This window comes from Protomyctophum parallelum (assembly GCF_964188405.1).
Source record: "Protomyctophum parallelum genome assembly, chromosome: 19".
Taxonomy (NCBI): Eukaryota; Metazoa; Chordata; class Actinopteri; order Myctophiformes; family Myctophidae; genus Protomyctophum; species Protomyctophum parallelum.
Genome location: NC_139717.1, coordinates 8004052 through 8019036, shown reverse-complemented (window position 1 = coordinate 8019036; position 14985 = coordinate 8004052). Strand labels below are relative to the sequence as shown.

The 14985-nt window shown below is 46.9% G+C and overlaps 1 protein-coding gene across 10 annotated transcripts in view; it reads right to left on the bottom strand.

Annotated features, from left to right (window-relative positions):
• The window catches only part of LOC310876594 (unconventional myosin-VI-like), a 165234-nt gene that overhangs the window by 79263 nt on the left and 70986 nt on the right, over positions 1–14985 (bottom strand). For all 10 annotated transcript variants that reach the window (XM_083790160.1, XM_083790163.1, XM_083790164.1 and 7 more), the window contains exon 12: positions 7576–7720. In XM_083790160.1, the coding sequence (XP_083646286.1) occupies positions 7576–7720 (145 nt within the window). The remainder of the gene's footprint in view (positions 1–7575; positions 7721–14985) is intronic.

Here is a 14985-nt window from a genome sequence, read left to right as displayed (position 1 = left end):
ACGCCGATGGAGGGCTCGTCTGAGGACGACGTAGAGAGCCATCAGTTAATGTCAGTTTGATTTGCTGATACCGATATTGACCGATAAAGGAAAATATTGGCTGATTGATAAAAATAAAGAAAATGTGAAGACAAAATTTAAAAACACAGGAGATCAATCACACTTTTCTTTCTATGTAAAAACAACTAACTTTGTCATGTCTGTGGTGATGTGACCTTTGCTAGGTGCATCACCTTGCTCCGGGAGAATACAAAATGGAAGATGTTTATCTTCTAAATAATCTTTATCTTCATGTTATGCTCCTAGAGAGAAAGGTCACCCAGGACCTCAGGCCCTGGACTACCATTGGTCATCAGCCTAGTTTGAAGTGAAAACAGAAAATGATCTTTCCAACAACATTTTCCCATGGACCAACTGCAATTATGCCATGGATCACTGGTAGTCCATTGACCACTGATTAACCCATTTAAAACCAGGAGAGCCTCTGTGTCATTTTATGCTAAAGCATTTCTTCTGCTCATTTCGTTTCAGCCAGACATCATGGCCCCAGAATGGCTCATATGAACTGGAAGCACAGCTGGCTCTGTAGTAGAGCTGGGCAATTCACAGAAAATATATTGAAACCAACATGTAGAACCAATAACTGACTTCTTGTTCAATGTACAGTGGGGTTCATTGAATAATCAAGAAGCTGATTAATATATACGGTATACCGTATATTATGTATTTTTTAAATTATTTTTCTTATAAACAAAAAAATGCTAGATACTGAAGAAGGCTAGACTCGCTCAGCCCCTTATTCTGGCCTACAGAGCAGGACTCGTTGAAAGCATCCTCACCAGTGGTGAAACACTACCCAAGCTGAGAGGAAATCGGTCTGATGAGTTGTCTAAACTGCTCCCCGGGGCATGGCGATAACCATGCAGAAATGTTAAATTTCCTCCAACTTGACCTTTTTACCTTTTTTCCACTAACAACAGCCCCATAGCTCTTAGTAAAAACACCTATTTTGTCTTACTTAATCCCCCGATGTTTAATTCATAGCACCTACAGCCAGTGCTTAGATGCCATGAGTTTTAATGTCATGGTTATAGCCTCCCACTTAGATAGCGGGTGGTCTGAATGCCAAAGCTTGCATAATGAAGAAGCCTGATACGTATTCCACCTCTCTCTCTGTGAACAATTGTTTGGCCTCTGAATGCAATTACCAACACAACGTCCCAGCTGTAGAGGCTTTCCCTTACAATGCTCACTTGCTGAACAAGTGTTTTATGGCTTCATTAGATTTGAGCGAAGCTTTCCATTTTAACTTGTTCATTAGGGGTCAAGCCCGAAGAGCGTAGAGACACCTTATTGTTATCGTAAAGATTCTGCCGTTTAACAGTTTTGGCAGTTCTGAGCTATCGTTTTTCACGAAATTCGGCAATATGGTAGAGGGCCGTGAGGATCCCTCAGAAACTGAAGCTCACACTCATTCGTCAAATGACCTCTGACCTTTAGATCTCTATATGGGGAAAAAAAGTAAAAAAAATAATAATGTTATGTCATACATCATCCACGGAATGTGATGATTTATGATGAAAAGAAGAATTGTGATGTCAGAGCGGGTCAGCTCCATATATGGACATCTAGGGGTACCCGTTCCACCTGTCGGTGTCCCTTTTATGCCCATACAGTATATGGAGAGTTCTGCATCTGTCTCTCCGTGTTCCTTTATTCCTATATACATGTATGGAGTTCTGTGTCAGGCATGCCCAAATATGGAGTGCTGTGATGTCAGAACAGGCCAGCTCCACATATGTACCATGGGCAGAGGGGGCCCTGTCCAGAGCCCGGACAGAGGCCTTTTGAGGCGGTTCTGGACAACCGTGGGTCCGACCGACTCGACACTGGGCACTGCACTCCCTGTGGGGGTGTGGAACGGGTGGAAGTCGGTGGGGCGAAGGGTTCTCGAGTTCCGTGTCAAATAATTTCAGTCGTCAATGTTTATATAGCTCATTGTGTATTTTGCGTATACACGTAGCTTTGTTTCTTTTTGTCTTTTTTGGGGTATTTTGTATTGTAATTGCAGTGTATTCATCATCATCATTATCAGTCGAGCACCCTTGAGATCTGTGACACAAGCTGCTTCCACTGATCTCTGTTGCTATAATTCCACCAAGTTCATTCACAGTCAGTCCTGTGTCCCTATACTCCCTACTCGGAAAAAACATCTGGAAATGTGAGAAACTTGTCCTGTCGATGCCCTGCCCATCGACAGGACAAGTTTCTCACATTTCCAGATCTCCACTCTCCAGTGCCACAGAAGAATATCGGAAATGACCAACTCCTTTGCTCTGTGGCAGTGTCCAGCAAAGCAAAATGACCAACTCCTTTGCTCTGTGGCAGTGTCCAGCACAGCAAAATTACCTGCTCCTTTGAGCTTGTTTTGAGTTTAGTTTTCGTTATTTTGTTACGTTTTTGTTAACTATAATATCCTTGGGCCGCCGGTGTAAAAGTCACGTGTGCAGAGGGATGGATGGATGGATGCAGGTCAGCAAGCATGAGGTCAGTCCGCTGCCCCCCCAGGTTGGCAGAGGAAGTGTAGAGCCTTGACACTGGGCAAAAACAATTGTTGCAAAATCGTGGGATAAAAATGTGTTTAAGAAATGTGCACTGCACGTCCATCCACATCACACACAAAATACAAATACATGTATCTAGGCTGAAGCATAGTGCCTAGTTTAAGAGGTCTCCTGAAGTTTATAATGTAAACATAATTACTATTGTTCCATTCTATTTCCTACATCATAGCGACAAACATTGTGCCTCGCCTCTCAAATAGCGGTTATTATTTGAGGAATTTCTGAAATACAGGTCTGTGTTGATTCACCCACTGTTTCACAGCCACGCACACGCGCACACACACACACAAACTCTCTCTCCTTTTATCTAGCCTCATTATCTCTGTGTCACACACACACACACACACACACACACACACACACACACACACACACACACACACACACACACACACACACACACACACACACACACACACACACACACACACACACACACACACACACACACACACACACACACACACACACACACACACACACCACCAGCTTTTCGCTTCCGCTCTGTGTGTCTGACACAATCTATCGGTCTGTCTGTCTCATAGACATGCTACATTGGCACCTTCTGTCTGTCTGTCCATCCGTCTGTCACACTACACAGACACCCTTCAGTCCAACAAGCTGTTCACTGCAGAGTCTGTGAGGAGTCAACATGTTTATTAACAGAACCCGTCTCTCTGCCATGCAATATGTACAGTATGTTCACTATGTGTATGACTCAGTATGAGACGACTTCTGTTCTGTGTTGAGCTGTGGTGTGTTATGTGTTCTGCTGTGGTGTGTTCTGCTGTGGTGTGTTCTGTGTTGAGCTGTGGTGTGTTATGTGTTCTGCTGTGGTGTGTTCTGTGTTGAGCTGTGGTGTGTTATGTGTTCTGCTGTGGTGTGTTCTGCTGTGGTGTGTTCTGTGTTGAGCTGTGGTGTGTTATGTGTTCTGCTGTGGTGTGTTCTACTGTGGTGTGTTCTGTGTTGAGCTGTGGTGTGTTATGTGTTCTGCTGTGGTGTGTTATGTGTTGAGCTGTGGTGTGTTATGTGTTCTGCTGTGGTGTGTTCTGCTGTGGTGTGTTCTGTGTTGAGCTGTGGTGTGTTCTGTGTTGAGCTGTGGTGTGTTATGTGTTCTGCTGTGGTGTGTTCTGCTGTGGTGTGTTCTGTGTTGAGCTGTGGTGTGTTATGTGTTCTGCTGTGGTGTGTTCTGTGTTGAGCTGTGGTGTGTTATGTGTTCTGCTGTGGTGTGTTATGTGTTGAGCTGTGGTGTGTTATGTGTTCTACTGTGGTGTGTTCTGTGTTGAGCTGTGGTGTGTTATGTGTTCTGCTGTGGTGTGTTCTGTGTTCTGCTGTGGTGTGTTATGTGTTCTGCTGTGGTGTGTTATGTGTTCTGCTGTGGTGTGTTCTGTGTTGAGCTGTGGTGTGTTCTGTGTTGAGCTGTGGTGTGTTCTGTGTTGAGCTGTGGTGTGTTCTGTGTTGAGCTGTGGTGTGTTATGTGTGCCTTGAGGTCTTCAGACATGGCACTTTTTTGAAATCCCAACTTCTAAGATGAAAACGAAAGGCGACCGGGCTTTGCCCTCAGAGCCCCAACTCTCTGGAATGAGTCTGTTCCCCGCTTCAAATCCCTCCTGAAAACTCCCTTTTATAAAGCAGCCGTTAACACCTAAATGTTTACTAAATGTTCTAATGTCATATACTGCTGGCCAGGGGAAGGTAGTTTAGAGACCAGGATTACTGCATGTTTTTTGTGAGGATATACCGGGACACGGGGAGAACATGCAAACACATTTTGGGCATGTCATTATAGGCAACATTCTTAGATCACCAACACCATCTAGCGATAGTTCAGCATATGCCACTATTCACTTCCATTATATTACGTCGTAGAAGAAGCCCGCCTCTCGGACTGCAAAAAACAGCAATGGCGGAGGTGGTCGCGCGGATCGGACTATTAACTACCTAGTACCTACAGTAAGGGTCTTTAGAGGCATTCATACATGTTTTAGACGCACGGTCACTGGGAGTTGCTATTGAACCGCTAAACACGGTCGCTTTGTTCATCCAGCGCGATCTGAGCTGGAATACTTTCCATGCATTGAGGCTGAAGGGAAAGCCAGCAATCGAACACGGAGCTGCCGATCGACCGAGAGATTTAATATGCGGTTAACATTATAACATTATAATAACATTATAGCTGTATCATTAACCCATTCTGAACGGGAACCCATTTTGGTGTTAGCATCATGTTATGCTTTAGCTATTGAAAAATAGCAGATCTACAAGCTCATAGCGCGCCACCGAGTGGCGAGCTTGTAGGTCTGCTATTTTTTTTTAAATCGAAGAACGACTGACATTTTTTTAGAATCTGATCTCAGGTCAGAATGGGTTCATCAGACCAGTGTGTGTCCAGTGGAAACCTCGTATGAATCTGATCTCAGGAAACCCTCTGTGAATCGGTCTATAGGACAGGTATACCAACGTTTTAATGGCTGGGAGGGCAGATGTGGAATGGTGAGAAAGGGAGACCACAATAGAGAGAAATAAGGCTGCAATGAACATTTGTGTAATTATTCTATCGGTTAGTTTTTTTTTTTTTTTTTTTTTTTTTTGCGGCTTACGCCTTTTATTGATTTTTGAAGGGACAGACAGTAGGCTGACAGGAAACGGGAGAGAGATGGGGGGATGACATGCAGTAAAGGCCGTGTCGGGTCCGGGAGTCGAACCCGCGGCACACTGCGACTGGATTACCAGTCCGGTGCCCAGACCGTTACGCTACGGCCTGGGCCTATCGGTTAGTTTTACAAGTATTAGAAAAGCACATTTTGTATGTTTATGTACAGAATCAACACATCAATTTACCACTTATACCCAAGCCCCCAGAGCGGCTGGGCAACGTTGAAGCCACAGACGGTAGTGGTGGTCAAAACTGGAACTGCAGGCGGGCAAACTACATGGTAAATGGTAAATGGTGCATTTATATAGCGCCTTTATCCAAGGCGCTTTACATAGATTGTGCATTACATTCACCCATTCATACACCGATTGCGGCGGAAGCCATGCAAGGTACCAACCAGCACATCGGGAGCAATTTGGGGTTCAGTGTCTTGCCCAAGGACACTTCGACATGTAGACAGGAGGAGCCGGGATTCGAACCGCCGACCCATGGATCATTGGACGACCTGCTCTACCTCCTGAGCCACAGTCGCCGCCAAGAGAGCGTGCCACTGGGCCCAGGTTAAATTCATGAATACATTCTGTGACGTAGGACGTGACGTACAGGTACCACAAGAACAGCGCGAGGGCGAGGGGTACTATGATAGGAGCCAACCAATCATATCACCGCTCGAGGGGTACTACCCGGAATACTTCGTCGTTCTTCCGGGTCCTTCAAAACGCCACTGAGCAACTTCCATTGAAGGGAGTAGAGGGGGGCGGGGCTGTCTCTCCTCATCCGCTCTCTAGCTACAGTATATTATAACTCCATGCTTTCATACCCCATCATGTTATAGGCCTACCTCGTCACACAGCTTGCAGATCTGCTGTTTTCACAACTTTTGAAAAATGAAATAAATCAATTAAAACACGGACAAGACACCAGACAGACACAAGACAGGTGTCTGATATGTCTGAGTGCAGGCTATTTAACCCATTCTGGGCGGGCACCCATTTTGGTGTTGGCATCATGTCGTGCTTTAGCTATTGAAAAATACCAGATCTACAAGCTCATATCGCGCCACCGAGTGGCGCGATACGAGCTTGTAGTTCTGCTATTTTTTTTTTAATCGAAGAACGACTGACATTTTTTTAATCTGATCTCAGGTCAGAATGGGTTAATCAGACCCAGTGTGTGTCCAGTGGAAACCTCGTATGAATCTGATCTCAGGTCAGAATGGGTTAAAAGTCTGCACCCTCCGTCTGTAAGCCAGACAGAATATGCAGGTGAGGTGGAAGAGAGGGCAGACTGGAATGGATCCAGACCTTTTGTAGATTCTCAGAGTTACGGATGTGGTTAAATTAGCCAGAATAAAAAATAAAAATAAAACATTGATGGGACGGCTGCAGTTAATTCAGAACTGCTGCTGGAGTCCTCACTAATGACAAGAAGGTAGAGGTGGAGGATATCATTCCAGTTCTTAGATCAGTGTTGGAAAAATGACCTATTACTACCGGTAGTTACTTTAAAAACAGTTATATTATTAATTTACATATTACTACCTGCCTAAAGTACAGTGTAGCCAGTTTTCTTTCCAGAAAAATTGAGTTTGGTTTCATTTTACGCTCTCAGGAGTTAAATTATTGTTAAAGATCTGCATTATTTAATTTACAAGAAGTCTACAGAATTAGAGCATGGTTTAATCAACATTTGCCTGTTATCTCTCCTAATGGTATACTAACATGATCAATACAGCATGGAATTGTGGACAAAACCTTATGCAACGACAACAACATATACCAAATACCAAAACATAAGTTTTGGTTCTGAGAGGCTACACCGTGGCTCAAATGATGGATAAATAATGGGCCTTGATATGAAAAAGGTTGGAAACCACTGACTTAAACCCCTGTAGTCTTCGAGAACTGGACTTGAGAAACAAGTGGTTAGGTACACATGGAAATAAAATCTCACAACTGAAACATTGTGTATGGTCAGGTCCTGATGTGCGATTATTTCTATGCATATACCGGTAATGAGTTAATGTGCAATGTACCTAAAGACGGAGCTCCACTGCAGCCACCGGGCGTTCGTCAGCGTCGCGTCATCGTCAACGCAGGGAACGTTCCCTTTTAAATCTATGAAGGGTGCTCCACTGCCGACGTTACCCTGCGCATCGCGTTTGGAACGCCAACACGACGCAAAGCACTCAGGGGAGCCCTGGCGTTTTGGCCTCGCGTACATACATGCCTGGCATTGCCTGCCACATTCTGCATCTCTCCTGACAGTGAAAAAGTGCATGCTGCTGGTTCTTACTTGATGACGGTTCCCTTGACGCCCCCGGCGGACGTGAGCATGACCCGGGTGGTGAGGCTGACCCTCAGGTCCTCTTCCTCCAGACCCAGCAGCTCCGCACAGTACTGCACCGTCTGGCCGCACTGGTTCTTTATGGTGCATCCACCTGGGAGGACAGAGGACACCATTAGGTCACTGGTTCTGTATGGTGCATCCTCCTGGGAGGACAGAGGACACCATTAGGTCACTGGTTCTGTATGGTGCATCCTCCTGGGAGGACAGAGGACACCATTAGGTCACTGGTTCTGTATGGTGCATCCACCTGGGAGGACAGAGGACACCATTAGGTCACTGGTTCTGTATGGTGCATCCTCCTGGGAGGACAGAGGACACCATTAGGTCACTGGTTCTGTATGGTGCATCCACCTGGGAGGACAGAGGACACCATTAGGTCACTGGTTCTGTATGGTGCATCCTCCTGGGAGGACAGAGGACACCATTAGGTCACTGGTTCTGTATGGTGCATCCTCCTGGGAGGACAGAGGACACCATTAGGTCACTGGTTCTGTATGGTGCATCCACCTGGGAGGACAGAGGACACCATTAGGTCACTGGTTCTGTATGGTGCATCCTCCTGGGAGGACAGAGGACACCATTAGGTCACTGGTTCTGTATGGTGCATCCTCCTGGGAGGACAGAGGACACCATTAGGTCACTGGTTCTGTATGGTGCATCCTCCTGGGAGGACAGAGGACACCATTAGGTCACTGGTTCTGTATGGTGCATCCTCCTGGGAGGACAGAGGACACCATTAGGTCACTGGTTCTGTATGGTGCATCCACCTGGGAGGACAGAGGACACCATTAGGTCACTGGTTCTGTATGGTGCATCCTCCTGGGAGGACAGAGGACACCATTAGGTCACTGGTTCTGTATGGTGCATCCACCTGGGAGGACAGAGGACACCATTAGGTCACTGGTTCTGTATGGTGCATCCTCCTGGGAGGACAGAGGACACCATTAGGTCACTGGTTCTGTATGGTGCATCCTCCTGGGAGGACAGAGGACACCATTAGGTCACTGGTTCTGTATGGTGCATCCACCTGGGAGGACAGAGGACACCATTAGGTCACTGGTTCTGTATGGTGCATCCTCCTGGGAGGACAGAGGACACCATTAGGTCACTGGTTCTGTATGGTGCATCCTCCTGGGAGGACAGAGGACACCATTAGGTCACTGGTTCTGTATGGTGCATCCTCCTGGGAGGACAGAGGACACCATTAGCTTGCGGCATAAAAGGAAACATTTTCATGTCAAAGACCCCCAAATTGACACTTATTAGCCCACGGACCCCCATTTGAAAAGATATGCTGCAGGGACCCCCATAAGCTAAGATTTGTACGACTCTAGCAGTGATTCTCAACCATTCGGACATGCATTAGGCTACGGACCTAGAGATTTGTACACTCTTTGAGTTACAGACCCAAAAGGGTTCCTCACTATCTATCATTTAGCTGGGGACCCCCTGGAACTCCCTCAAGGACCCCAGGGGTCCCGGGACCCCACTGCTTTATGGTCCAGCCACCTGGGACAACAGATGGAAAGCATTGTGTAGTTCACTGGTTCTCAAAGGGTTTAAGGGATTAAGACCTGAGGCCCATTCTATAAATGCCTTCTAAATCAGTAGTTCTCAAACATTTGTACATGTGTACTTTCAAGATTTCTCGAAACATTTGCAAAATTAGAAGATGTACAATTCAGCTCGCAGCATGGCATGAAGTGTGTGTATCTGCTAAAACAAATACAAAATAAAATAAAATAAAATGACAGATGTGTTAACAATTGAGTGTCTGTGAGGTCTTTCTGACCCAAGTCGATTATCTTTGCCCATGAAGCTCTCATAGGTTCCCCTTCCATGACCTTTCGAAAATATTCGATTCAAATCATGTTTTGTTTTACCTGAAACATTTTCTAAAAATGAAATTAGACATACTTACAGTATATCATGCCTGCCTGTTAATTTTTGCTACTTGTCGGTCAAACTGACCCCGTCACCCTTTCTCCCCCAAGGCAGTGAACTTCACAAACCTCCAGCTCACAACACATTGCAAGGTGCAGCGTTGTGAGCTTGTATGCTAATCGATATTAAAAGGTCAATGGCTTTCTCCCCCCCGCTGGGGGGGGGAAAGCTCCAAGGGGAGACACTAGCCCCAGCGGGGTAGAGCCGTCTTTTAATATCGACTGCTTGAACAATGGGCTTTCAGGAGGTGTGAAGTTCACTCCCATGGGGGAGAAAGGGTGACAGTTTGACCGACAGTTTGACCGATGAACAGGAAGCGATGGTATAAGTATCACTAAAATTCATATTTCAAAAAATGTTTCAGATGGGGAAAAAAAACAGAGAAGATTTGAATCCAATATTTAGGAAAAAGTCATGGAAGAGGAACCTTCTGAGAGCTTCATGGGCAAAAGATAATAAACTTCAAAATGGGTCAGAAAGACCTCACAGTGTTGAGGACCCCCATAACCCTGAGGTACAGACCTGTAGGGTCCATTTGGATCCCCATAACCCTGAGGTAGGGACCTGTAGGGTCCATTTGGATCCCCATAACGCTGAGGTACGGACCTGTAGGGTCCATTTGGATCCCCATAACCCTGAGGTACAGACCTGTAGGGTCCATTTGGACCCCCATAACCCTGAGGTACGGACCTGTAGGGTCCATTTGGATCCCCATAACCCTGAGGTACGGACCTGTAGGGTCCATTTGGATCCCCATAACCCTGAGGTACGGACCTGTAGGGTCCATTTGGATCCCCATAACCCTGAGGTACGGACCTGTAGGGTCCATTTGGATCCCCATAACCCTGAGGTACGGACCTGTAGGGTCCATTTGGATCCCCATAACCCTGAGGTACGGACCTGTAGGGTCCATTTGGATCCCCATAACCCTGAGGTACGGACCTGTAGGGTCCATTTGGACCCCCATAACCCTGAGGTACGGACCTGTAGGGTCCATTTGGACCCCCATAACCCTGAGGTACAGACCTGTAGGGTCCATTTGGACCCCCATAACCCTGAGGTACGGACCTGTAGGGTCCATTTGGATCCCCATAACCCTGAGGTACGGACCTGTAGGGTCCATTTGGATCCCCATAACCCTGAGGTACGGACCTGTAGGGTCCATTTGGATCCCCATAACCCTGAGGTACGGACCTGTAGGGTCCATTTGGATCCCCATAACCCTGAGGTACGGACCTGTAGGGTCCATTTGGATCCCCATAACCCTGAGGTACGGACCTGTAGGGTCCATTTGGATCCCCATAACCCTGAGGTACGGACCTGTAGGGTCCATTTGGACCCCCATAACCCTGAGGTACGGACCTGTAGGGTCCATTTGGACCCCCATAACCCTGAGGTACGGACCTGTAGGGTCCATTTGGATCCCCATAACCCTGAGGTACGGACCTGTAGGGTCCATTTGGATCCCCATAACCCTGAGGTACGGACCTGTAGGGTCCATTTGGATCCCCATAACCCTGAGGTACGGACCTGTAGGGTCCATTTGGATCCCCATAACCCTGAGGTACGGACCTGTAGGGTCCATTTGGATCCCCATAACCCTGAGGTATGGACCTGTAGGGTCCATTTGGATCCCCATAACACTGAGGTACGGACCTGTAGGGTCCATTTGGATCCCCATAACCCTGAGGTATGGACCTGTAGGGTCCATTTGGATCCCCATAACGCTGAGGTACGGACCTGTAGGGTCCATTTGGATCCCCATAACCCTGAGGTATGGACCTGTAGGGTCCATTTGGACCCCCATAACCCTGAGGTACGGACCTGTAGGGTCCATTTGGATCCCCATAACCCTGAGGTACGGACCTGTAGGGTCCATTTGGATCCTCATAACCCTGAGGTACGGACCTGTAGGGTCCATTTGGATCCCCATAACCCTGAGGTACGGACCTGTAGGGTCCATTTGGATCCCCATAACCCTGAGGTACGGACCTGTAGGGTCCATTTGGATCCCCATAACCCTGAGGTATGGACCTGTAGGGTCCATTTGGACCCCCATAACCCTGAGGTACGGACCTGTAGGGTCCATTTGGATCCCCATAACCCTGAGGTACGGACCTGTAGGGTCCATTTGGATCCCCATAACCCTGAGGTACGGACCTGTAGGGTCCATTTGGATCCCCATAACCCTGAGGTACGGACCTGTAGGGTCCATTTGGATCCCCATAACCCTGAGGTACGGACCTGTAGGGTCCATTTGGACCCCCATAACCCTGAGGTACGGACCTGTAGGGTCCATTTGGATCCCCATAACGCTGAGGTACGGACCTGTAGGGTCCATTTGGATCCCCATAACCCTGAGGTACGGACCTGTAGGGTCCATTTGGATCCCCATAACCATGAGGTACGGACCTGTAGGGTCCATTTGGATCCCCATAACCATGAGGTACGGACCTGTAGGGTCCATTTGGATCCCCATAACCCTGAGGTACGGACCTGTAGGGTCCATTTGGACCCCCATAACCCTGAGGTACGGACCTGTAGGGTCCATTTGGACTCCCAAGTCCGACTGGTGACTTGGCCACTATTTCCTAGAAGCAAAATGCTCTTGCCTTGGCAATTAGCACTGTAGCGCTGCCAGCCTGCCACTCCAATCAGTGCCAGGAAATCGATGTGAGCCATTGATCAAATCAATGAATACCAGTAGACACAGAACAAAGCCACAGAGACCCACAGAGATAACTTAATTATCACTGATCTCCCCTGATTGATTTCCCCGTTTTATTGCCTGCACACTTAAGATTCCCATGTTAGCGCTAAAGCCAGCACAGAACACAACCACTGACATTTTAAGCTGTCAGTGGTCAACTCAATCAATCCCGACGGGGGGGGGGGGACGGGGGGGGGAGGTCCCTGAATCCTTTCATTTCGAGAACGCAAAAGAGAGATTTGGTGAATCCCCAACGTGTCACGGTGCGACAAAATCAACTGTAGATTCAGTCGACTAAAATCAATGATACTAAAACTAGACTAAAGATGACTAAAATGTGGCTAAAACTAAATGAAATTTCATTCAAAAGATAAACTAAACTAAACTAAATAAAACATTATCAACACTGTGCCTCACTGTACACTGTCTCGCTTATTACTGTAGACGGCTCCTTACCAACAAAATCTATATTTTGATATAAAATACATTATGCGTTGACAAGCGTGTGCGGTGAGGACCACAAAATGCCTCAACAGGTTCTCTGCCTGCTGATCAGACAAGTTCACCATAGGTTAGCACACTTTAAACATGAACCTGTTATTTCTGCCTGTAACTCATTATTCTCTGCTTAACGACTTCTGTACCTCTGCCTGTTTGGACAGAGCCTTTGTGAACAAACCTGGACGACACTCATGACACGCAGCTCGCCAAACGACTATCGGACCCGACGCCTCGGACGGCTTCCCCGGAATGCTGACCCACGTTTCCCTTTTCGACTAGGCTACTAGTATCTCTTAGGCTGGCGCAGCCATAGCCTGGTTAATAAACCAGACTAATATCGCACGGACCGCGGGATATTAGTCTGGGGAGGCTCAGCTTGGATTTCATTTCCAGGGGGGCGGGTTGAAACATTTTTTCTTTGACGCAAATGGTCAGAGCTACTGTCAGTCAAAGGTCTCAAGCATTGAAAGTCACTGTACCAAAGAAAGCCCATATTGCATACCGTGTCCGGATTGGCCGCCCCATTTCTCTGGTGTAGGAAATGGGCGTACAATTGAGCCTCTCCAGACCGTAATCCGCCGGCAGGCAATTTATTTTTGCCAACGGCTGATTCAGTCTGGTTTATTAACCAGGCTAGCGCAGCCACACTTCACCCGCCCCTATTGCATCCACGTATAGCCCAGCGCAGTGGTATATTAGTATTCCAACGCGAGGCTAAGTATCTCTGCCTTCCCCCGGGTTAATAAAACCTGCTAAAACGTGTTATTGTATCTGCCTGCTTTTGAGTCCTATCCAGTTTGGTCCCCGATAGGATCGCCCATGGAGGAATTGAGCCCCACGCTGGTGGGCGCAAGCTTTGCCGCTGTGCTACCTGCCCCAATGACTCTCATTTTGGAAGTAAAAGTAGATCACGAACTCTCCTTCAAATAACCGTAGCTATAGGGCACTTTATCCTTGTTTTGCCTTTCTAGACAGTGGCAGTAGGAGAGCCATTTAGCAACATGGTCTGTCTGGCTCAGAGTCTGGAATCAAGCCGGTGGACTCGGTGAGCAGAGCATTGTGCCCATGATCACGTGGTTAGGCAGTAGCCTTTGCACAGTATGTAATTCTGTTTATTCTTTTATTTTATTTTTCTACTAAGAAACTGAAAAAGACAGGGAATGGACAGGCCGTACTGTGTGAATTCAGGGGGTCCCCCGCAATTTTTTTTAGCCTATTATTAATATATTATCACAATCATTTTAACCACTGTATCGGCTATTTGAATGTGACATATTGTGAGCTTGTAGATCGTAAATTGTCAAAATAATCTTTAAATATTTAGAATAATTTGGGATGTTTTTTTTGGAACATATCAACAACATAAATCCTGTATGGGGGTCCCTGGGCACACAATACTTTCAGATGGGGGCCCAAATACATATTCATTTGGTGGTCCTTGATATGAAGAAAAAAAGAACCCCTTGTACTGTGGCCGAGGTATAGCGTTCTTTCTAAAGCAGAACACTGTGTCAGAACTCGGTCTTATCTCGGTGTCGGTGCAGCGATAGCACTAGTACCCCGCTGCGAGGACTGCCGTCTTTAATGTGCACCACACACTGTGGCTCAGAAGCCCTCCGAAGAGGAGAGGCGTGGGTGCATAAATACACGGGAAGCATAAAAAGAGACAAACATGGAGGGAAAGCTTCAAAGGGAGAACTTGATTCACACACCAGTGGAGATGTGGCTCCTTGAGGGTGGTCTAAAGCGGCATCAGTAATAAGGAGAGGAGCTCAGGCATCCCATGCTGCCTGCGCCCATATGTATGAAATTGAAAATCACATCATCCCCCCCCCCCCCTTACCCGGCCCCCTCAAACCATCGTAACGGTGGTGAAATGGGAGGGGGAAAAAAAGGATTCATGGAACAAGTAAAGTGCCGTCTTCCCACTGGCAATCAAAAATGAATGGAGAGGGAGAGCTTATCCTGGGTTAACCCTCACAGGTTAACCCATTTAGACCTGAGGACTCATCTGCATCACCTTATAGCTTTTAACCACTTCTTTACACTTCTTTAGCTGTTGAAAAATCATGAAAACGTGTGCAAATCTTTGAATATAGTTTCACAGTGAACGTTTCTAACTCAAATATTTGCTTCTGGGGCCCCATGGAACAACATATTTTCAGATGGGGGTCGTGGCCAAATACAGATAATTCTGGGGC